Source organism: Arachis hypogaea, chromosome 14 (assembly GCF_003086295.3).
Source record: "Arachis hypogaea cultivar Tifrunner chromosome 14, arahy.Tifrunner.gnm2.J5K5, whole genome shotgun sequence".
Classification (NCBI taxonomy): Eukaryota; Viridiplantae; Streptophyta; class Magnoliopsida; order Fabales; family Fabaceae; genus Arachis; species Arachis hypogaea.
In genome coordinates, this window is record NC_092049.1 from 116,229,389 (window position 1) to 116,254,398 (window position 25,010).

The following is a 25,010-nucleotide window of genomic DNA, read 5'->3' on the forward strand; positions in this document are numbered from 1 at the left end:
ATTTGCATCCGAATTGGAGGAGCTGACTGCAATTCTGCACCGTGCATACGATAACGTCATGGCCGAGATGGAATCATTAAAAGCCAAAAGAAAGGGGACATCTTCTTTATCCCACGAAGACGCCAACTTGGAATCCGTTAACGAGCTTCAAAGCCCGCCAAGGATTCGAACAAGAGGACGTCCAAAAAATAGGCTAGGTTCAAAGTTGGACAAACAAATCGCAAATGCCACAAAGAAGAAGAAGACGAAAGTTTTAAGCGAGGTAAAAGTAATGTTCTTTAAATTTGTGGCGATTGAGTTTATTTTGTCGTTAATAGTTTAGCTAATGTGTGAGTGTTATATTCAGATAAACCTGTTTGATGCTGCATCAGCGGTGCATTCAAATTCCAGCCAATATCAAGGACACGTTATGAATTATCAGTTCAGGGTACCAGCAGCAGGGGATAACTCTTTGGGTGTATAGTTTTATAGAATATGGGTGTAAAAGCACTGTTCTTTTGGGTGTATTTTTGTTCATTGACAATTTACATATAGACACATATATAGATACATATAGAACAAAAGCTGTAAAAATTCGCAGGTTATGGATGTATATTTGATTTGATGTTTTTCTTCATATTTTAGTACATGTAATTCATACATTTTGAATACAGCACATACAGTTTGGGTGTATATTTTATGGAATCTTGGGTGTATTATTAGACTTGCGTTGGGTGTAACAGTTTATAATTTGCGTTTTTATATGCCTTGATTTTTTCCTTCATATTTTACCACCTGTAATACAGATTTTGAATACAGTACAGACAGTTTAACAGCACAGATAGTTTAACTATGGAAAAAAATATACATGGAATAGAAGTTGTTGATAAATGGCAAATATTTACATCATTTGTTCAATTTACAAACTACCCAGCAGTTGGATTATGCAGTTTCTATATCAGCAGAATTTATCTGACAAAACGGACTCAATAATACAGAGGATGGCTTCGACAGCCTTATAGCACTACTCTCTCTAATTGCCCGATCTCTCTGTTTATTCATCTCACTGAATAGTATCCGAGAAGCATACTCCACTCTATAGTGGTCCACCTCCTCCTACAATTAAAAAGTATAATATGTTTAAACAGCAATATTAATTCAGTAAAGTAATACAGAGTTATATAGTTCTAAAGACAGTTACCTGTTTCTAATTATCCCATTTATACTTCCCCTTTTTAATGTTTTCCGGCTCAATTAACTCAAGCCACTTCATAACGTAGATAGCGCAGTCATAGCTGAAAACGAAGAAAATAGATTACAAATCTCATTTAGGAAAGTTTAATGTTCAGAGTCACAAATTTATACCTTGATTTTTGGCCTGATATTTTAACATATGTTGCTTTAATTTCCTTCTCCTTCTCGTCTTTCTGCAGAGGTTCCCCGCCGGCATATGTTATCAATCTTGAAAATACATATCCCTTAAATACCAAAACAAATCAGTAATACACCCGAATGAATGCACAAGATACACCCAACTGAATGGACAATATACACCCAACACAACTAACGAAATAGACCTAAATATTAAAGTAAAGAAGACAGAGGCAACTTACTGTGAATTTATTAACCTGCTTTCTCTCATCGCTTGGAGCTTTTTTGTGTAGCGGGTCAAGTATATGACATTTCCGCTTCGTTGTATTTATCAGCCATAACCACCAATGCCCCGAGTGGCAAACAGGTGCAAAAATCTGAAGGATTCCCACATTTCAATAGTGTGTTATTTTATTTGGCATATATGTAAATAAGCGTACTAACAAATTTAGCAAACGAAAACTTACATATGGATGCGAAGTTAATTTTTTTCTATCTATGAAGCGAATAAAACTCGGGTAGTCTTTCACGCTGAATTCCTTATTCGTTTTCGGTGATATGAATTTCCCCTTTGGGTGATTCGAAAGTGCCATGCTCTGCAAGAATTGCGAAACAAGAAATGAAATACTAAAAATATACAATTTACACCCAATCGAACGTAAAAAATACACCCAAATCAATACAGAAAATACACCCAAAGTTCGTAGAAGTAACACTTACCACAATATTGGGGGGAGACAGTATATTTGTTCTTGAAACCTCTTTTCATTTTTCTGGTTGAGGATGAGGCAGATGGCAGATACAATCTAGAAATATATGCCGAAATCAATTTTACATTAATAAACATTGTAGTTGACTTTCGTGTAAAAACATTAATGTTATTCTAATCTTACCCCAGATTCTATATCACTTTTTGCCTGGAGGGATGCAAGGTGCATTCTCATCAAAATGTATTCATCTTGGGCAATCAGAGTGCACATCTCCTCATACTCGTTAGTATAGCCATCTGCGTCTTCCTTCAGTCTCGTCCCCCAGATGTAGCACTTTTGTTTCATATCATCCGTAATCTGATTTAATCCCCCAGGAGTTTCAAACTTCGCAGAACTTTCTCCCCCAGTCTCCCTCTGAATTTGTGGACTTTTGTTTTTTCCCTTCACCGCACTGCTTGCTATTTTTTGGACCAAATCGTCCAATTGTTCTATCAAATTTGCAGCTTCTGGAGATTTTGCCCTTTCTGTCTCTTGCGTTGACGCCCCCTCCTGGCTTGAATCAGTCAATCCAAGGCTGAATGATGGCACTCCTGGATCTGTTTTAGGAACATAGGATGTTGTCCGTGCCATCATCAACAGGGCAGCAGCGTCTTCTGCGGCTGGATGACTGCGTCATCATGTATAAGAATAAGAATAAGAATAAGAATATACGGATGATAAGCAAAGATTGATTTTAATCTGATGAACTTACATTTTAGTTGGAGCTGGGGGAAGCGTGGGTGTGGTCTCTTGAAGTTGTTTGGGGGTTCAGGAGTGCTGCACACTTACAAAAAATTAATCATGGCGTAAAAAAAACTAATCAGGAACAATATACACCCAAACTGTTAGCAAATATACACCCAAACTCTAAATAAATATACACCCAATACTATTTCTTACGTTTTTGTAGTCCCTTCAATCTGTAGCATAGGGGTTGGTTCAAAATTTGTCTCAGTGGTTGTTTGGGATGCCGGCACAAAAACCTGAATCGGGACTCTAAACAAGAAGAAAAATGAAAGGTTAACAACGCTTTTGAAAATAATAAGGTTATAAGGTTGAAATATTATTGGAAAACTCACATTGCAAGCGCTTCCGACGGTGTCTGTTCCCTCACAACCATCACATTCGAATCAGCCGGACTCAACCTAAAATACACCCAAAGAAAGTCAAAAAATACACCCGAACAATTCAAAAAGAAGACAGGCTTTGTTTTTTGAGAACTTACATACTTGCAGTTTTTGCTTTTTTTTCCTGCCTTTTTTTTCTTGAATAAAATAACAAAGGGCTTTTTTTCTAAAAAAATATATACAGAATTAGAAGTAGAAGGTAATAGAAGAACAAAAATAACGGTTATTTGAAAGAGAAATTACATGCTCTCTGACGGCTGGTTTACACTACTCTGTTCTGTGCGTCCTTGAGAGGAAGGATCATCACTTCCCAAGTTCACAGCCGGTATTCTAAAACAGATTTCATGTTATTCAGACAAAATAAGATACAGGTATAAAATACACTCAAATGAATGCACAAGATACAACCAACCGAATGGACAATATACACCCAACACAACAAACGAAATATCCCAACTTAATAAACAACATACAGCCAACTTGATCAACACAATACACCCAAATGGTTCCACAAAATACACCCAAATCATGATAACAAGATTTTGTTAAATAAAACTTCTTACGTTTCAGAGGACACATAGCGACCTTCTGTCGATCGCAGGTCAGCTTGGTTCTCCCTGCGAAACAAGAAACAATTATTAGCAAACAAAACACACCAAAATCTGAAATAGACACCCCAGCAAGACATACCCCTCTACAGCAGATTTATCAACGTTTTCCTTTAGCCATTCATCTAGTTCGTCACTTGATATTTCATATCTCTCACTACATTCATAAAAGAAGATGTTAACAAAAATAATTACGATGATAGACGGTAATATAGCTTACGAGGTATTGTACCCATCAAAGTATTGATCGTCTTCAGGAGGTGAATCCTCCACAACAACTTTTTTATTTTTTGGTTGTGTTCTGGGTGGAAAAAAAAGAGTACCAATCAGAAATAAAAAATTAATTTTATCACAGAATATTATCCAAAGAAGTGCTTACTTTTTTGGTGTTGTTTTTGTCTTTTTCTTTTTCTTTTCCTTCTCTACCGGTGATGATTCTTCGCTCCTATAAGTTAATAATAGACACTTCAGTTAATACACGAAATTGTTATAATGAAGCAAAAAGAAAGGAGTAATAATTTCAGGACATTACTCATCACTTGATTCAGATTCAGATTCTGAATCAGAATCGGACCTCTCTTGACTCTTCTTTCTTTTTCTGGAGTCCATTCTGGAAGGCAAACAATCATTATTTAGAACATACTAAAAATACACCCAAATGAATGCACAAGATACACCCAACTGAATATACAATATACACCCAACGCAGCAAACGAAACACACCCAGCTTAGTAAACTACATACACCCAACGTGATCAACAAAATACACCCAACTCGAAAAAGAAATTACACCCAAGTATGGTACTTACTTTTTCCCCTTTTTGTTGGGGTGTTTTCTTCCTGAATCCTCTGAGTCTTCTTGAGTCTCAGACTCAGAGGTAGAAGTGTCACTGTCAGTAGTTGTTTCTGTCTCCGAAGACGATGTTGAACTCGCCTTCCTTTTTTTTGTTTTTTTGATTTCTTGTTTTTTTTCTTTTTTTTCTTTTTTTTTTCATTTTTTCTCTTGTCTCCGCCATCTTCACAATCCCCTGAAACATTAGATATTTTAGCTAGCAGCATTCAGGTAAATAAAATACAAGCAACATATTATGTTTACTTACCAAAATTTCCTCTCTTTCTGCAGTCATTCTTTCCACCAACTGCTCCTTAGTCCAGTTGGCAATCCAGGGCTTTGGTGGTCTTTCAGCCATCTTCTTGCCTTTGTTTTCTAAAAGATGAAAGTATATTATCATCAAGGCAAAGAGGCAGCCATCAATTGCCGTCTTCTTTTTCTCCTTGTAGTCTGTGATGCCCTTGACGATGAAGGTCAAAACATGGCCCCCCAGTTTCGCTCTGAGATGCCGTCCATCTCAAAAATTGGGGCCAGGTGCACAGGCGAGATTTTGTTTATTGTCGTTGGCAAAAGGAACGCCATCTGTATATAGAGGATGAAAATCCTCTTGAACATTAGGCGTTCCTCTTCGTTACCAACGCCGATATCCATCATCTCATCGGTAAGACTTTTGAGGGTCTTACCCTGGAATCTTCTAAAAATTATTTTGTCATCCTCAGAAAGTTTCTTATACTCGACTTTCTGAGGAAACAGATTTTCTACAAAAAGGAAAACAACAAAGTATCAAAGTCGGTTCAAATACACTCAAGCATCAACCTTAAATACACCCAAGCATCAACTTAATATACACCTATAATTTTGAGCTAGTTACCTGTTGCATTGATGCCAAGCGCATCACCTATTGTTTTTGGTGTTATTTGGAAAGAACCATATCCTGTTTTCAGTCTGTTCTCCCCAAGTTTGAAGTTGTTTGCCAGCTCCCTTAACAGTTGGTGATCCATCCTTAGTGGTGGGATGTGCATCAACCCACCGAATCCGAGATCCCTCACAATCGCCTTCTTCTCCTCAGTTATGTTTCTGAACTTATCACTTAGGAGATGTGTGGCACACTTAAGGTCTTTTGTTTGGTTTCTTGCTGCCATTTTCTCTGAAACGAAAAATACACCCAAAGATATCAGTAAGATACACCCATATATATGAGTCAGATACACCCATTAATAACAGTAAGATACACGCATATATGAGTCAGATACACCCATTGATAACAGTAAGATACACACATATGTAAGAATCAGATACACCCATTGATAACAGTGAGATACTCCCATAGATATGTTTCAGATATAGTATCCATATATATCAGTCAGATATCACTCAAACATGCTTCAATATTAAGCCACATTACAAGGTCAAGCAGTATACACCCCCCAATCTACGGAATAAACCCCCAAAAATCAGTTACCAGAAGATCTAGAACAACAAGAATAACAGGATAACTTAGAACAACAACGTAGAAGAACAGTGTAACAAAGAAGCAAGAATAACAGTAAACCCTAGAACAACGACGTAGAAGGAAAGTAAAACGTAGTTTGTAATATGGAAAATATACAGGAATCTTAATGAACTTACGTTGAGTATTGTTGCTTTGTTTTCTCTTTAGATTCTTGATGGAGAGTTTGATGGTGTTTTGACGGAGGTTTCGAACAATGACTTGTATATTTTGAACTTTGATTTTCGCTCGAAAATGGAAGGGTTTCCTTGTTTTCGAAGCGTTTTGAGAAGTGGAAGAAGTGGAAGAAATGGAAGAGTCTGCCATACGTAACCGTTTGAGTGTTGAGCGCGTGAATGTGACGCTCCATGTTATCTCTCTTCATGCGCGTGAGTTGTATTTAGGCTAGGCCAACTTGTAAGCTTGTAAGCTTGTATGTGTAGCAGGCCCGTAATTTGATTTCTACTCTTTAAATTAAATTATCCCACCTTTTAAAAAATACTACAATAATCTATAATTTAAAAATATACCATTATTAATCTAATATCAAAAATAAAAAGTGCCTATTATACCCGGATTTCCATTCAATTTCCTTGAATGTGACACTATTTTGGACTATACCGTTTAGCAAGTAATATTTAATAACTAAGTTTGGACTATACATTCCTTCTTGGTATGAACCATTTAAATCTTCATCACCATCTTTTAAGTAAGTTTTTTTAAGATTATTACAGTTGATTGAGTCTATTCAAGTATTGACTTTATTGGCCAATAATATTATTGTCTTCCAAAATTTTTCCATAAGATAGCGACTCAGTTTTTAAAGTATGTATTCGTAAGGGTAGGGCCTCACTACTAGAAAATTAGTTATTACAGACGGATATTTCCGACGGATTTTATCCCACTGAAATACAGACGGAATTTCAGAGGGATTTTTTTGTCGGAAAACAAAAAAAATAGATTAGCATAAATTACAGACGGAAAATAAAATCCGTCAATAATTCCGTCAAAAAAATTAATTTTTTTTCGTGAAAAATAATTACAGACGGAAAATCCGTCTGTAATTAAATAGAAAAAATGCTGCATTTTATTAAATTATTACAGGCGGAAAATCCGTCTGTAATTTAAATTTTCCGTCGATAATGTTTAGTTGAACCTAGCATATGCCCGAACTCCATTTACAACACACAAATCAAAAAAACCTAGCGGTTTAACTTCAAATCCTTGACAAAAAAAAAAAAAAACTTCAAATCGCTCCTTCTTCTCTCCGTCGCGCACGAGCTCCTTCTTCTCCATTCCTCGCCTACAGCTCCACCGCCGGCCACCCTAACCGCCGGAGCTACCTTCTCCTTCTTCTCCTCTTTTTTAAACAAAGCAAGCTCCGTGTCTTCGCAGAACAAAGCAAGCTCAAGCTCCACCACCGCCGCGCCTCTCTCTCTCCTTTTATCCCCCTCAGTTGTGGCTCGCATACCTTCGCGCAAGCCCTAGCTCTGTGGCGACCAAAATCGGTTCCACCTCTCTCTTTCCCCCTGTTCGAACTGATAGGGTGCGTGAACTAGGGTTTTGGTTTTGTGGCAGTGGTTGTTCATCGGAGAGCCACTGGCGATGCTCCTATGCTCTTGTTGAATGGCGAAGCTTGAAGCAAAGCTGGAAACGATAGTTGACTCCGTTGGTAACTTCTTCTCTGGCAAAGACCAGCTTCCCTGGTGTGACCCTGATATCGTCGCTGTAAGCCTTTTCTTTTTCTCGAATCCATTTTCTTCCTTCAGAATTGATATCAACTTGTGATTTCTTGTTATCTATTGGTCATGATTTCAATCTTGATGTTTAGGTCAAAATCGAAGTGGCGACTATTCAAGGAGTAGGGATCTTGTGGAGAGGTGCCTAATAGTTGTGAGAATATCTTCTCTTCTGAACTCTTATATGGAGTTTAAGTTTCAACTATGAGAATGTGAGATGATGCTGATTTACATGTTTGAGTAGATTTTTCTTGTTAATTATCATGCTCAAAAGAGACCATAATATTATTATATGATAAGCATGTACTAATACTATGTTATTTACATGTTTGAGTAGATTTTGTTATTCCAAAAGGATGCTTTGTAGTTCCATTTCTTTCAGCAGTCCATTTAGATGAGAATGTGTATAATGGAGCTCTAAACTTAAATCTTTGTTCATATGCATGGTTGTTTTGTTTGCATGGTTTTGATGATAAGCTTGATAGAGCTTGTATTTTAGTATTTTACTCTCTCTGTGATCTTTTGGTTTATTTGCTCTCATTCCCTAAGTTGTTTTTTTTCTGATTTTAGAATTCGACGAGATTAAAGTTGAAATCTCCAAAAGATAGCAGTTATCTCCCGAATTTGCAGGTAATCGTTACAATTACTATGCTTCCGAAGACACTTATCTACCTCTTTAATTAAACCTCCATAATCTGTCTCTATCAACTATCAACCCTTTCAAGAAACTCCCTGCTATTGTTGATGGAAGGTTCAAGCAATTCGAGAGGTACTTCCTTCTTATTTCAATTTCATTTTTATCAATCATTTCCATGCTTACACGGTTACAGTACTATATTATATTATTATATGCCTTGATGAGGTAACCACTCAATAGTTTGTTAGCACTTAGCAGTGGAATCTTTCCATGTCTCCTCCGAATGTAACTGATTCTGATTCTTTCCAGGTCTGGGATGTTTTAAGCAATGAAGAGGTGGTTGAGATAGTATCTTCGGCACCAACACGGTCATCAGCTGCAAGGATTCTGGTAGATGCTGCAGCCCGGGAGTGGAAACTTAAGTATCCGACTTCAAAGATGAATGATTGCGCCGTGGTCTGCCTATTTTTGGATGGTAAAATGGACACAGAATTCGACTATGACGAACAAGACTTCTCTTCTGCAACCCTTCAGAGCTATCATTCTAGCCAACTACTCTGATATCATATCAATGTTCTGCAGTGCACAATGTTTAAATGCCCTAGGTGATGAGTCTAAATTGCTTCCTCTTTGGTGACAGGTAATTTATTTCATTCTAGCCAACTACTCTGCTAATTAGGAGCACTGAGTGATTTTCTATGTCTAGGCAAAGATTTCCTGCTTAAAGTGACTCTTTCTGCTGTCTTTTTGTTTTATCCTGCTGTCTAGGCAAAGATGGTGTTTCTGATATTGTTTCTGCAGCAAAGGTTGCTGCAGTGGCACATCCATTAGCTGAAAAAGCTGAAGAGATTGCTTCCAATATCAGTTACCATGCTCAGTTCAGTCCTCATTTTTCCCCTCTCAAGTTTGAGCTAGAGCAAGCTTACTATGCCACTGCTGAGAGTGTTCGAGATCGTCTCATAAAGGTAAGATTATGATGCACAAATACTTCATTTTTTTTTATTCCTCAGTTTTCTAACTTTGGTTCTGTTGCCTCTTTCTTCTTTTTGCCTGTATTTTGGTTACAAATCATATTGATCATTTCAGGAGCATCACATTCGAACTGGTTGTGGTTCTGTGTCTGTTATAGTGTATGGGGATCCTGAGAAACCAGCTCTGATCACTTATCCAGACCTAGCACTAAAGTGATGTACATAAAGAATTATTGATTGTACTTTACTGTATTTATTACCATGAAGTTATGAAATATAATTAATCTGATTTTGTGAATTGAAATTTTCTGTTTTGTACTTGCATGTTAGTCTTTTTTATTTTCTGAACTACAGAGTTATTAGCCAACTATCATTACTTATGTATATCTAAAAAGTGTAGCAATTTTTAAACAATGCAAGAAGATCTATTCATGGTGAGGTTTGTATTTGAATGTTCTTCAAGATTACTGTTGGATCTTCTGATTTAGCTTATGATACCCGGTGTTATTTCCCTTTCTCCTCAAATTTATCTATGATAGGTTGCTGTAAATTCTATTTCGTACAAAATTGGTGATGAATTAGATTATATGCAAGTTACTTGCCCATTGAGTGTAGCCAAAATTGTGAGGTTGGGGCAGTGCTGGATTCCTTTACAAAATGATGCATTTAACTGGGTTGGGGAATACTTCAGTCTTTCTTTCTATTTGCTTGAATTATCTTATACAACTTTGAATTTATGTTCTGAATTTTTTTCACCTATATAGGTTGTACTTGCTGCATCCATTGTGGGCAAATTTGGTAAAGGTGAGACGTCTTGAATTGATGCTCAGTTAGGTGGTGCCTAAATCAATATGGATTAGAAATTGCTGTTGCACTGACAAAGGCTTCTTTCTTTTGGATGCAGTTCTGGTTTCTAGGCAGTTTGTTGATAATGTTGTGCAGATATGTGTACTAGAGGTATATTGTATTTGCATTCTAGTTGTAATTGCTTTGCCTAGTTCAATTTCTGTATGCTTATTTATCTTAAATGTTCTCTCCTTTATTAATTAGTAGTTCTGTGAAGACAGCTTACCTCTCCAAATTTATGTGAAGACAGAAAGTTATGAGAAGACAGCTTACCTCTCCAAATTTTCTGGATATGAATTGTAGCATTTCTCAAGGTGATAAACTCTTTTCTTATTAAATGTGTATGAATTTGTCTCTTTTCATCATTATCCGTATATATATTGCCAACTTCTCTTCGTATCCCTCACTCATTATATCCCTCGCTTCATCAATTCTCTCCCTCATTACTCATCATCATCATCTCCATGGCTTGTTGCAACTACTTCTTCAACCCTCAACAAATAGATGAATATCATTTCCCACTTCCCATTCAATTTTCCTTATATGATTATGATTATTACTATTATTCCAGGTAATCTAATTAGATTAAATTGTTACAACACTCTATATATACTTTTTTTTGTGAATTATTTGCCACTGTGCTGCATTTATTTATGTTCAATCTATATTTCAGGGGAAACAGTAACGAATATCCACCACTGGAATGTTGGGCACACGAGTTTTCAATACAAGACATGGAGTGTTACCCTTCACTTCCTTTTTATGAAACTCTCTCCATTGAACCAATTTCAACTATTAAAGGTATATATATCATGATGATGACTGATGAGTTTCTTAAAGTTTTTATTTGCTTATTAGATTCTTATATTACTATAGCTACATATATTATACCTTGTCCTTAAATACATGCAGACTATGATAAATCAGAGGTACTGTTTTGTTTTTTCACAAGTTTCCTTATTCAAATTGAACTCAAGTTTGGTTTTTTTGAAGCTTTTCATTGGGTGTCTTCTTGATGTTTGATAAAATGCCTGAACTAAAAATGAGAGTTTTTTTTCAGGTGAAAATTGATGGAGCAAACTCTAAGGGAAGAAGATGCAGCTAACTGGGTTTACAGGGGTGAAGGAGCTATTAATCTTGTTCTTGCTTACAATGGATCAATTAAGTGTATCGGATATGATGAGACCAATTAAGTGTATCGGCTACTATTTTCATTATTTAATCTTGATTTCCTTATCGGTGGTAAAGTATACCTTCAAGCTATTATTTTCATTATTTAATAAGTGGTATCTTTTTGGTTGTAAAACTCTCCTGATCGGAGTACTTCTGTGCAGTAAGATATATCATTATATTATTACACAAAAGGATGTTCACTTGTCAAGATCATCTCTAGGCTTATTTTTGTTAATTAGTTTAACTTGCTATTTATTATATCCTGATCGGGTTGCACATGCGGTTTTTTCTATTTATTATATTTACACAGTCCTTGAAATTTCAGAATTAGTATATTTATGCCACACAATTTTATATTAAATTAGTTTGTATAGATACAAGTTGCACCAATAATGAATTATCAATATGCAGAGGGAATGTATCTTTTGAAAATGGCACTGATGGTTCAATTGAATGGAAATTTTGCAAGTTCGGGTCTTTGTTTGGCTATTGCCATTGTTCAGTTGTACATTTTTGTCTTTCTGAGCTGTTGAGTAATAATCCTGTTTATGCAGACAAATGAGCTCTATCAGCTGGCGTCTGTTGCCTTCTGCTTGCTTGTAGCCTGATAAGGCCTTAGAGCTTGGAATCATAAACAGCCGCCATGAAGCCTTCATCACTTCCAAACTTTGGTGCAACAATGATCACCATGACCTTGTCCTTCCAGCTCTCAAGACCACACTCAAGTATGTAAAGTAATTGAAAAAGAAAAAAAATATCATATAGTATATAATCTCACCAATGTATAGTTGCTCTTCAAATTGATTAGGAAACTTGGGTTGGACTATTTAGACCTTTACTTGATTCATATGCCAGTGAGGTTGAAATCTGAAGTTGATGGAGTTCTTGAAATAGGAAAGGATGATTTGCTTCCCTTTGACATAGAAGGAACATGGGAAGCCATGGAAGAGTGTCAAAGATTAGGCTTAGCCAAATTCATTGGTGTAAGCAACTTTGGCATAAAAAACTCACACAGCTCTTAGAAAATGCAACTATTCCTCCTACTGTCAATCAAGTAAGAAAATTCAATAGCAACACTTGCCAAAAGGGATTAAATTTATCAAATAAATATACATATTTTAAAGGGATTAAATTCAATAATGATGTGGCTATATTCAATTTTGACTTTAGGTGGAAATGAGCTCATCATGGCAACAAGGGAAACTCAGAGAATTTTGCAAGCAGAAAGGAATCCATTTGGCTGCATGGTCACCGTTTTCTAGTAAAGTCACAGATATTGGCATCCATTTTCTAAAAGGTATTGGGCATTGCATTGTAGAACTGTTCCAACATATAGCCACTATCTTTGTTTCTACAATGCACTGATATTGTGTTAATGGCATCCAAATGTCTTGTGTATGAGTGTTTCTGATTAACAATTTAAGAGAAAATGAATTTCATAATTTCATGCTCATCTTCTTTTTTTGCCTTATTTCAGGGCTACAAAATCTTGCTCTGTTAAATTTGGAAGGCTGCTTTGTAACAGCTGCATGCTTGGATACTCTTGCAGGTTGAATCACTTCACAGACCTTATTTATTTATTTATTTTTTGTGTGTGTGTGGGGGGGGGGGGGGGGGGGGGGAGAAATAAGTTTATCTTGATAATATCTATGCCAAAGAGCTTTAGGTGTATCTTCTTATTCATTTAAAAATTGAAAGTTTCAGGTTGAACCAACTTACGTTACTTTTTAGTTTTTAGAGAACTTCCTTTGTTGGATTTAAGATTAACTAATGAATCATTCAAGCAACAAGTTAATATTGTGATTGATTGTTTTCTGCCAGAGCTTCCAGCCCTCTCGAACTTGAATATCAGTAGATGCAATTTTACTAACAATGGATGTGAAATGTTTTCACGTAAGTTGTAGACTTGTCACTTGTACAGCTAGCTACTCACTTTTCACCACCAACTGAACGTGATCATAGGCGGCCACCAATTCATGTGATTGTCATATGTCCAACTCGAGAGCTTGCAAGTCAAGCGACTACAGAAGTTGTTGAATTGCTTAAGTATCATCCTACCATTGGTGTTCAGGTTGTAATTGGAGGGACAAGACTTGCTATACAGTACAGATCCTTGTTGCTACACCTGGAAGGCTTAGAGATCATGTGGAGAATACTGCTGGCTTTGCAACTCGGCTGATGGGTGTGAAAGTGTGGGTGCTCGATGAAGCTGATCATTTATTGGACATGGGATTTCAGAAAGATGTTTTGAAAACAGAATTTATATTTTGAATTATAGTTCATGTATCAATACACTTTGTTGATATATGGTTATTACTTATTATTATAGTTGATGTATCAATACACTTTGTTTATGTTTTGAATTATATTGACTTGTTTGTTTATAGTATTTTTCTTTTAGTTTGATAATACAATGAATTTGTTTATTTTTTGAAATATTATAAATATTTGAATACAAATTAGATAAAAATTTGTATTAAATTTATATTTATTTTGTATGAAAATAAGTTTATTTTGTAATTGGAAAAATAAAAAAAAATATATTTTACCTTACTGATGGATTTACAGACGGATTTTCTGTCTGTAATCAGAGTGTGAGATGATTTTTCAAAGTTCAAATTACAGACGGAAAATCTGTCGAAAAATTCGTCTGTAATTACAGACGGAAAATCCGTCTGAAAATCTGTCTGTAATTACAGACGGAAAATCCGACGGAAAATTCGTCTGTAATTAAAGACGGAAAATCCGTCGAAAAATCCGTCTGTAATTACAGACAGAAAATCCGTCGAAAAGTTCGTCGCCTTTGAGAAATGGATAGAAAATTTACAGAGGGAAAATCTGTCAGTAATGGGTAAAAATCCGTCTGTAATTTTCCGACGGAAAAAAATCCGTCGGTAAATAATTTCCGACGAGGCTTTTACAGAGGGACAAAATCCGTCGGTAATTTCGTCGGTAACCAAAAATCCGTCTGTAATAAAGACCAAATCCGTCTGTAAATCTGTCTGTATTAATCCATTTTCTAGTTGTGCCTATTATAGGCTAAAAAATTTTAGATCTTCTGTATATCTAAATATTATTATTATTATTCAAGTTTAACTAAGTTGACTAACATTAACAAAAATTACTCTCACTAAAATAATGTATTTACACGCACAAAGTATGTTATTGTTGTCTTTTTCTTCCTCCTCCTCCTCGTCTTCCTCCTCCTCCTCCTTCTTCTTCGCATTTCTTTTTATTCACGTATTTTTTTTTCATCGTCATTCTTTTGTTGTTATATTTTTTTCCTTCCTTCTCTCCTTGATAATTTTGCAGCATTATGTGTTTTGAATTGTGCAGAACAACGAGACCAAATACACCTTAATTCACTTAAAAATGAACTGAAATTACATCCAAAATGAACCGAAAATTAAATTTCGAATGAACCAAAAATTTAATGATAACGATACACAAACAAACTCGTTTCAAAGCAAGTACAGACCAAGTCCATTTTAAACAAAAATATATCCAAATCAATTTTGGATTAGACAATGTCATCAATATGGCAAAAATTCGATGATAATGATAACAATAACGACGATAACGATAACGACGATACGTAGTAGAAGAAGACAGTGGCGATAACCATGATGATCATAATGATGATGATGGAGGAGAAGGATGAAAAGGAAAAAGAAAAAGAAATTCCGATAAGAAAAGAAGGAGGAGGAGGAGGAGGTGCTATCGGTGATGACGGTAACAAAATTGAAAAAAATAAAAAATGAGGAGAAGAAGAAGACGACGTAGCATCAGGGTGGAGAAGAATGTGCATGCGTGAATTTGAAATAAGAAGAAGAAGAGGCAGAAGAAGAAGAAGATGTAGCATCTGAATCTAAAAGATTTGGTTGGACTTAGTTAAATTACTTGGATGTGAAGTTTTATTGAAAAAACTTAGGGATTTTTTTTTATATATAAATTAAATAAATGTATTATTTACGGATAAACAATTGCAGCGTTTTTACAAAATTGCATCGTATGACATATTTCATTTACAGTGTAAATGAAATAATTTTGAACGTATTTCGTTTAAATGTTGAACGTATTTCGTTTAAACGAACTACGTTTAAAATTATTTCATTTACACTATAAACAAAATACGAGTACCTGTAATTATACAAAATTTAATTTTTATAGGTATAAAAATACCATTTTTAAAATAATAAAACTCTTAAAAATATAATTTTGACCGATTTAAAAAATAAAATTCGATATATGTTTGTTAATGTTTAGATCTACCTCAGTTAATTTATATTTCATCTATATTTTAAAATTTAAACTAATAATTTTCTTACGTTGTTAATCTATAAATAGGAACGTCTTAATTTATACACAAATAAATGATATACTTTAACATTGTATTTTTTCTGTAATTTTTAAAACTATGACACATACACAAATCGGACCTTCGAATTTGTATTTAAAAAATTAAAAAAATTTAAGATACACAAATCAAATCTTTCTATTTGTGTACTTCAAATATTTTTTAATTTTTAAACACACATCGGACCCTCTAACTAATGTACCTCAAATTTTTTTAATTTTTTAAACATAAATATACAAAATTTAGAGGGTTCGATTTTTGTACCAAAAAATTAAACGGTTTAATTTTTATACTTCTAAATAATCAGACAATTTGATTTTTACCCTCTAAATTAAATCATCCCACATTTTAAAAAAATATTACAGCAGTCCAAATTTAAAAATATACTAATATTAATCCGATATAAAAAATAAAAAGTGCCTATTATACCCTGATTTCCATTCAATTTCCTTGAATGTGACACTATTTTGGACTATTACCGTTTAGCAAGTAATATTTAATAACTAACTGGTAAGAACATTATTGTACACTCAAATCAAAAGGATTTACGCACTACTCATCATCACAGTAATTCTTCCCTTTTGATTCAAAAATGGGAACTGAGCTTATCTCAATTATTAACACTAAGTATTGCAAACCTGCTCCTATCAATATAAAGATTGAAACCGACAAGGGTGTCGCATACATCAACAACGAAGTCATTTTTCGTATTCATGAACCTTCTTTCTCACTCGATAAGGACCGTCGTGTTATATACGATGTTTCTGGAAACCCTGTTTTCACTCTATCAAAGAAGGTTTATTTCAAATTTTTTAGACATAAAAGCTCCTTCAATTCATCACCTGTTCACCTATATATATTTTCTATATTTTAGCAATATATAGTTTACTTCAATAGTTCAATCTTCTAAAAAATGATCTTTTGTTATATCTACCATATAGTTTTACACAACTATATATTTAAACATTTTAATAGACATTTAAAATAGTACTTATTCATCAAATCTATTACATATTTACATGAATTCACTAATTAAATAGTGTGCTGCGTATCATTCAATTTGCACATAACCCCACATATTAATTCATTTGTGTATCAAAATGTCATATGTATATTTTTTACATAAAATATTTTACATATAACTTATCATATATTTGTTTGTTTCTGTACCAAAACTTATTATGTTCCATGTAACTATGATGTATTATTTTTGCAGATAATATCGATGCATGATAGATGGAGAGTTTTCAAAGGCCAAAGCACAAATTCCAGTGATTTGCTGTTTTCAGCGAAGCGATCAACGTTTTTAATCCCAGAAAAGAAGAATATTGATCTTAATGTGTATCTGGCTAAAAATACCAAAGAAAGTGTGTGGGACTTTAAGGTTTGCGCTGGTGCTGAGAAAAGGTCTTGCGATATTTGTGCTCATGGATCGTCTACCCTTCTTGCCAAGGTTAGTCAAAACTTGTTTAGAATTTATCAAAATAATTTTCTGGATAATTCCTGTTATGCTTGCTTAACGTCGAAACTCAGGCTTCGTTTCAGTGGGAACACATGACCATATCAGCAAGTTGTTAATTAATAGGTTGCTATAGACAATAGTAACAGTTAAGATCATCAACTCAGCACTTGGTTAACGCAAAAATATCAATGAATATAATAGCCACTAATATTATGTATTTTATTTTAGGTGTCTTTAATTTCTAACAAAATAATCAATTATTAGAATAATCAAATATTTTATAGTAAAATAATTAAATTTATTACAATGTGATCATTTAGGATAATTTTATGATAAAGAGTTTTTGTGTTGAAAGATTGAAAAATAGTATATATTTATTTAAAAAAATTAATAAAAATAAAAAATATATTTTTGTAAATAAATATTTAATTATCTATCAAAGAGAATCTTTATCTCTTTATCATAATATATATATATATATATATATATATGATAAATTTTACCAAATTCTCTCAATTTTAAAAGGAAAGTTATTCCTAGTTACATGTCTCAGTATTATTAATTAAAATAAATTAATTTATCATGACTAAATTTATTTTTTTATTCGGAAAAGCTCTGCATACAAGTCATTAGGGCTTGTATGCTTTACAAGTTCATTAAACAATAAAATCAAAATACCCGCTGCTCCACGTACGTTGATTACACGCGCTATATAACATCCCGCATATATCTAACTACCAAATTTAAAATATTTGTTTCCTTCTTCGTTTTCGTTATTTTGAGATTTGGTTGTTCTTCTTCTCGCGCGTCTTCCCTCCTTCTTCTCCATCGTTCTTTTCCTCTCCTTTTCTCACTGGTATGTTCTTCGTTTACGTTACCCTTTTCTCTCTCTGCAACTCGAGCTTCGTTTTCTATTTTGATTTGTTGTTTTCTGAAATCAAAGTTTGAACTCGTTTTGAAGATAATGGATCATTCAACCTCAGATTGTCAGCTGAATCCAGGCGAAGTGGATTATGAATTTGAATCTAACGAAGTTCCTGAGGTTTGATTTGCATAATGAATTTTCTTTCAGTAATTTGTATAGCATTGTGTAGTTGAAAAATTGCTGAACATTGACTGTGAAACTAACACGTTAACATGAATCTGTCGATTCAATGTATTAGTTGTGATTAATTAACTAGAATTTATAGCAGACGCTCGGGTGTAGATCAGGTCTTTTTTTGGATGTATTCTTGCTTGAAGTGTGGGTGTATCTACAGTACTGGTTTTGTTATTTTAATTGAGTTGTTGTTGTTCAGGTGTATTATATCAGACATGATTGGGTGTGTTTTTAGTTTTTGACATGGTGTATTCTGCAGCCTGTGTATTTACAGTTTATGGCTTTAAAGGTCATTGTGTAGTTGAGTTGTTGCGGTTCGGGTGTATCATATTAGACATGATTAGGTGTATTTGAATCATATCTATGGGTGTATTCACAGTTCTGACACGGTGTATTGTGCAGCCTCTCTCGGTTGTTGATGACGAGCTTGTTCCGAAGGTCGGAATGACCTTTACCACCCTTGAAGATGCTGGAAAATTTTACAGGAACTACGCCAAGGCTGCAGGTTTCTCTACAAGAGTTCGGTGCACAAATAGGAAGGGAAACGAGATTAAGAATCAACTGATTACATGTAGCAGAGAGGGAAAATAGAAATCTAAAATATCTCCGACCAAGAAGACCAATCCGACAGCCGGTCTAAACTGTCCTGCAAGAATTTATATACACACATTGAAGGATGTCGGTGCTTGGATCATTTCAAAGGTTGTGCTGGATCATTCACACCCCTGCTGTCCAAGTAAAGCAGAGATGCTCAAACAGCACAGGGAACTAAGCATGTCCATTCGTCGTACGATAGAGAATAACGAGGAGGCCGGTATCAGACCAAGCAAAACCTACCAATCATTTGTTGCGGCTGCCGCGGGTCACCGCGAGTTAAATTTTATCGAAAAGGACGTGAGGAATTACATTACCAGGGAAGTGCGGAATGTTTCCGAACAAGAAGATGCAAAGGAATTCGGGAAATATTTGTTAAGAATGAAAGAGAAGAATCAGAATTTCTTTTTTGAGCTCCAACTCGAAGAGGATCAATCGATTAAGCTGGCTTTTTGGGCCGATGCAAGAAGCAGAGCTGCCTTTGAGTATTTCGGAGACGTCATTTCATTCGACACCACCTACAATACAAACAGGTAACAAACTGTCCCTGTTTATGATGCTAAATTAATTTATTTTTACGAATCCGCAGCAGAGGTGTATATTGGCTGTTTCATTGGGTGTATGCGAAGCATTTGTTAGGGTGTACCTAATGATTTTGCATTCTGGACCATGGTAATTTGTTTCAGGTATAATTTGGTCTGTGGTTCTTTTGTCGGGGTGAATCACCACGGTCAGTCAACACTTCTCGGATGCTCTTTGATGAAGAATGAAGAAATTGAATCATTCAAATGGTTATTTCAATGCTGGCTTTGTTGCATGGGAGGAAACGCTCCGAAAGGGTTTCTCACCGATCAGTGCGCATCAATGAAATTGGCTTTAGAGGCCTGTATGCCAACGACAATTCACCGTTGGTGTATTTGGCACATCATGAAGAAGATTCCAAGCAAATTAAACGGGTACAAGGGACATGCCGATATTGAGCAAGAAATGAGCCAAGTTGTTTGGAACTCTCACAGCAAAGACTCATTCGATAGGAATTGGAATGATTTTCTGCTGAATTTTGGTCTTGTGGACAACAAGTGGCTTTCATGTAATGTCTTTTTAAAATCTGCAGCAGAGGTGTAAATTGCATGTTCCCTCGGGTGTATTTATAGTCTGTGTTTGGGTGTATTATGCAGATCTGTACGAAGACCGTCACATATGGGTTCCTATCTATCTGGATCACCACTTCTGGGCAGGGATGAGAAGCACACAAAGGAGCGAGAGCATGCATTCATTTTTTAACAAGTATATCACCCGGAACAGCTCGCTTATTCAGTTCGTCAAACAATACGATAATTGCCTCGGAAGCAGGGAGCAAGCAGAGAGAGAATCAGATGCTGCAGATTTTCACACGGTCATACCGTGTGCAACCAAATCCTCCATTGAAGCTCAGTTTAAAGATGCGTACACTCACGCAAAGTTTAGGGAAGTCCAAGCGCAATTCAGAGGAAAGGCGAATTGCATCACCAGATTAAAGAATTTCGCTCTAGGCTATTCAGTATACGAAGTCAGAGAACAAGTTTCCAGCTCAATATTCAACAAGTTCGTGGTTACTTACGACTCGGTTGCAGCCGAGGTAAAATGCCAATGCTTATTATTCGAGTCGAGAGGGATACTCTGCCGTCACGCACTAAGCGTGTTAAGCTTCGAACAAGTAAGCCAAGTGTCCCCTAGATACATACTGGAACGATGGAGCAAGAAGGTAAAGAGGCGACACACACATATCAAGAGCAGCCACGACGAGCCACTAATGGAGCCAAGAAGCAAGAGGTTCGACCAATTGGTTTTTCGTTCGTAAAATATTTGCGAATTTGCCTCCGAATCGGAGGAGCTGACTGCAATTCTACACCGTGCGTACGATAACGTCATGGCCGAGATGGAAGCATTAAAAGCCAAAAGGAAGGTGACATCTTCTTTATCCCACGAAGACGCCAACTTGGAATCCGTTAACGAGCTTCAAAGCCCGCCAAGGATTCGAACAAGAGGACGTCCAAAAAACAGGCTAGGTTCAAAGCTGGAGAAACAGATTGCAAATGCCACAAAGAAGAAGAAGACGAAAGTTTTAAGCGAGGTAAAAGTAATGTTCTTTAAATTTGTGACGATTGAGTTTATTTTTCTCGTTAATAGTTTAGCTAATGTGTGAGTGTTATATTCAGATAAACCTGTTTGATGCTGCATCAGCGGCGCATTCAAATTTCAGCCAATATCAAGGACACGTTATGAATTATCAGTTCAGGGTACCAGCAGCAGGGGATAACTCTTTGGGTGTATAGTTTTATAGGATATGGGTGTAAAAGCACTGTTCTTTTGGGTGTATTTTTGTTAATTCACAATTTACATATAGACACATATATAGATACATATAGAACAAAAGCTGTAAAAATTCGCAGGTTATGTGTGTATATTTGATTTGATGTTTTTCTTCATATTTTAGTACATGTAATTCATACATTTTGAATACAGCACAGACAGTTTGGGTGTATATTTTATGCAATCTTGGGTGTATTATTAGACTTGCGTTGGGTGTAACAGTTTATAATTTGCGTTTATATATGCCTTGATTTTTTCCTTCATATTTTACCACATGTAATACAGCTTTTGAATACATCACAGACAGTTTACCAGCACAGATAGTTTAACTATGGGAAAAAATATACATGGAATAGAAGTTGTTGATAAATGGCAAATATTTACATCATTTGTTCAATTTACAAACTACCCACAGTTGGATTACGCAGTTTCTATATCAGCAGAATTAATCTGACAAAACAAACTCAATAATACAGAGGATGGCTTCGACAGCCTTATAGCACTACTTTCTCTAATTGCCCGATCTCTTTCTTTATTCATCTCACTGAATAGTATCCGGGAAGCATACTCCACTCTATAGTGGTCCACCTCCTCCTACAATTAAAAAGTATATTCTGTTTAAACAGCAATATTAATTGAGTAAAGTAATACAGAATTTTATAGTTCTAAAGACAGTTACCTGTGGCCAATTATCCCATTCATACTTCCCGTTTTTGATGTTTTCCGGCTCAATTAACTCCATCCACTTCATAACGTACACAGCGCAGTCATAGCTGAAAACGAAGAAAGTAAATTACAAATCTCATTTACGAAAGTTTAATGTTCAGACTCACAAATTTATACCTTGTTTTTTGGCCTGATATTTTAACATATGATGTTTTAATTTTCTTCTCGTTCTCCCCTTTCTGCAGAGGTTCCCCGCCGACATATGTTATCAATCTTGAAAATACATATCCCTTAAATAGCAAAACAAATCATTAATACACCCGAATAAATGCACAAGATACACCCAACTGAATGGACAATATACACCCAACACAACTAACGAAATAGACCTAAATATTAAAGTAAAGAAGACAGAGGCAACTTATAGTGAATCTATTAACCTGCTTTCTCTCATCGCTTGGAGCTTTTTTGTGTAGCGGGTCAAGTATATGACATTTCCGCTTTGTTGTATTTATCAGCCATAACCACCAATGACCCAAGTGGCAAACAGGAGCAAAAATCTGAAGGATTCCCACATTTCAACAGTGCGTTATTTTATTTGGCATATAAGTAAATAAGCGTACTAACAAATTTAGCAAACGAAAACTTACATATCGATGCGAAGTTAATTTTTTTCTATCTATGAAGGGAATGAAACTCGGGTAGGCTTCCACCCTGAATTCCTTTTTCGTTTTCGGTGATACGAATTCCCCCTTTGGGTGATCCGAAAGTGCCATGCTCTGCAAGAATTGCGAAACAAGAAATGAAATACTAAACTTACACCCAATTGAACGTAAAAAATACACCCAAATCAATACAGAAAATACACCCAAAGTTCGTAGAAGTAACACTTACCACAATATCGGGGGGGAGACAGTATATTTGTTCTTGAAACCTCTTTTCGTTTTTCTGGTTGAGGATGAGGCAGATGGTAGATACAATCTAGAAATATATGCCGAAATCAATTTTACATTAATAAGCATTCCAATTGACTTTGGTGCATTAATGTTATTCTAATATTACCTGAGATTCTATATCACTTTTTGCCTGGAGGGATACAAGGTGCATACTCATCAAAATGTATTCTCCTTGGCCAATCAGAGTGCACATCTCCTCATACTCGTTAGTATTGCCATCTGCGTCTTCCTTCAGTCTCGTCCCCCAGATGTAGCACTTTTGTTTCATATCATCCGTAATCTGATATAATCCCCCAGGAGTTTGAAACTTTGCAGAACTTTCTCCCCCAGTCCCCCTCTGAATTTGTGGACTTTTGTTTTTTCCCTTCGCCGCACTGCTTGCTATTTTTTGGACCAAATCGTCCAATTGTTCTATCAAATTTGCAGATTCTGGAGATTTTGCCCTTTCTGTCTCCTGCGTTGACGCCCCCTCCTGGCTTGAATCAGTCAATCCAAGGCTGAATGATGGCACCCATGGATCTGTTTTAGGAACATAGGATGCTGTCCGTGCCATCATCAACAGGGCAGCAGCGTCTTCTGCGTCTGGATGACTGTGTCATCATGTATAAGAATAAGAATAAGAATAAGAATATACGGATGATAAGCAAAGATTGATTCTAGTCTGATGAACTTACATTTTAGTTGGAGCTGGGGGAAGCGTGGGTGTGGTCTCTTGAAGTTGTTTGGGGGGTTCAGGAGTGCTGCACAGTTACAAAAAATTAATCATGGCGTAAAAAAAAACTAATCAGGAACAATATACACCCAAACTGTTAGCAAATATACACCCAACCTCTAAACAAATATACACCCAATACTATTTCTTACGTTTCTGTAGTCCCTTCAATCTGTAGCATAGGGGTTGGTTCAAAATCTGTCTCAGTGGTTGTTTGGGATGTCGGCACAAAAACCTGAATCGGGACTCTAAACAAGAATAAAAATGAAAGTTTAACAATGCTTTTGAAAATAATAAGGTTATAAGGTTGAAATATTATTGGAAAACTCACATTGCAAGTGCTTCGGACGGTGTCTGTTCCCTCACAACCATCACATTCGAATCAGCCGGACTCAACCTAAAACACACCCAAATAAAGTCAAAAAATACACCCGAACAATTCAAAAAGAAGACAGGCTTTGTTTTTTGAGAACTTACATACTTGCAGTTTTTGCTTTTTTTTCTTGCCTTTTTTTTCTTGAATAAAATAATAAAGGGCTTTTTTTTCTAAAAAAATATATACAGAATTAGAAGTAGAAGGGTAATAGAAGAACAAAAGTAACGGTTATTTGAGAGAGAAATTACATGCTCTGTGACGGCTGGTTTACACTACTCTATTCTGTGCGTCCTTGAGAGGAAGGACCATCACTTCCCAAGTTCACAGCCGGTATTCTAAAACAGATTTCATGTTATTCAGACAAAATACGATACAGGTATAAAATACACTCAAATGAATGCACAAGATACAACCAACCGAATGGACAATATACACCCAACACAACAAACGAAATATCCCAACTTAATAAACAACATACACCCAACTTGATCCACACAATACACCCAAATGGTTCCACAAAATACACCCAAATCATGATAACAAGATTTTATTAAATAAAGCTTCTTACGTTTCAGAGGACACATAGCGACCTTCTGTCGATCGCAGGTCATGTTGGTTCTCCCTGCGAAACAAGAAACAATTATTAGCAAACAACACACACCAAAATCTGAAATAGACACCCCAGCAAGACATACCCCTCTGCAGCAGATTTATCAACGTTTTCCCTTAGCCATTCATCGAGTTCGTCACTTGATATTTCATATGTCTCACTACATTCATAAAAGAAGATGTTAACAAAAATAATTACGATGATAGACGGTAATATAGCTTACGAGGTACTGTACCCATCAAAGTATTGGTCTTCTTTAGGAGGTGAATCCTCCACGACAACTTTTTTCTTTTTTGGTTGTGTTC

At 35.6% G+C, this 25,010-nt stretch overlaps 2 protein-coding genes and 1 long non-coding RNA gene across 52 annotated transcripts; all 3 read left to right on the forward strand.

The window, feature by feature from the left end:
* The first annotated feature begins 7,307 nt into the window (after positions 1 to 7,307).
* LOC112743785 (non-functional NADPH-dependent codeinone reductase 2) lies at positions 7,308 to 13,905 on the forward strand. 50 transcript variants are annotated; one of them, XR_011871121.1, is made up of 16 exons: positions 7,308 to 7,883; positions 7,987 to 8,106; positions 8,465 to 8,663; positions 8,841 to 9,171; positions 9,300 to 9,496; positions 9,618 to 9,720; positions 10,267 to 10,306; positions 10,407 to 10,459; positions 10,556 to 10,662; positions 11,022 to 11,149; positions 11,409 to 11,590; positions 12,076 to 12,246; positions 12,330 to 12,575; positions 12,692 to 12,818; positions 12,999 to 13,070; positions 13,343 to 13,905. It is a non-coding gene; the product is annotated as a non-functional NADPH-dependent codeinone reductase 2 (long non-coding RNA). The 50 variants fall into 50 exon arrangements; XR_011871154.1 differs by having other exon boundaries at positions 13,443 to 13,905; XR_011871124.1 differs by having other exon boundaries at positions 12,377 to 12,575.
* Positions 13,906 to 16,406: 2,501 nt separating this feature from the next.
* On the forward strand, positions 16,407 to 18,388 carry LOC140178685 (protein LURP-one-related 15-like). Its single transcript, XM_072215907.1, has 3 exons — positions 16,407 to 16,674; positions 17,095 to 17,331; positions 18,302 to 18,388. Exons 1-3 carry the CDS (start codon positions 16,471 to 16,473, stop codon positions 18,386 to 18,388), a joined length of 528 nt encoding a protein of 175 aa, XP_072072008.1. The 5' UTR covers positions 16,407 to 16,470.
* A 437-nt stretch (positions 18,389 to 18,825) lies between these two features.
* LOC140178328 (protein FAR1-RELATED SEQUENCE 5-like) lies at positions 18,826 to 21,564 on the forward strand. The gene is made up of 3 exons (XM_072214670.1): positions 18,826 to 19,566; positions 19,720 to 21,146; positions 21,232 to 21,564. Exons 1-2 carry the CDS (start codon positions 19,187 to 19,189, stop codon positions 20,156 to 20,158), a joined length of 819 nt encoding a protein of 272 aa, XP_072070771.1. The 5' UTR covers positions 18,826 to 19,186; the 3' UTR covers positions 20,159 to 21,146; positions 21,232 to 21,564.
* The last annotated feature ends 3,446 nt before the right edge of the window (positions 21,565 to 25,010 follow it).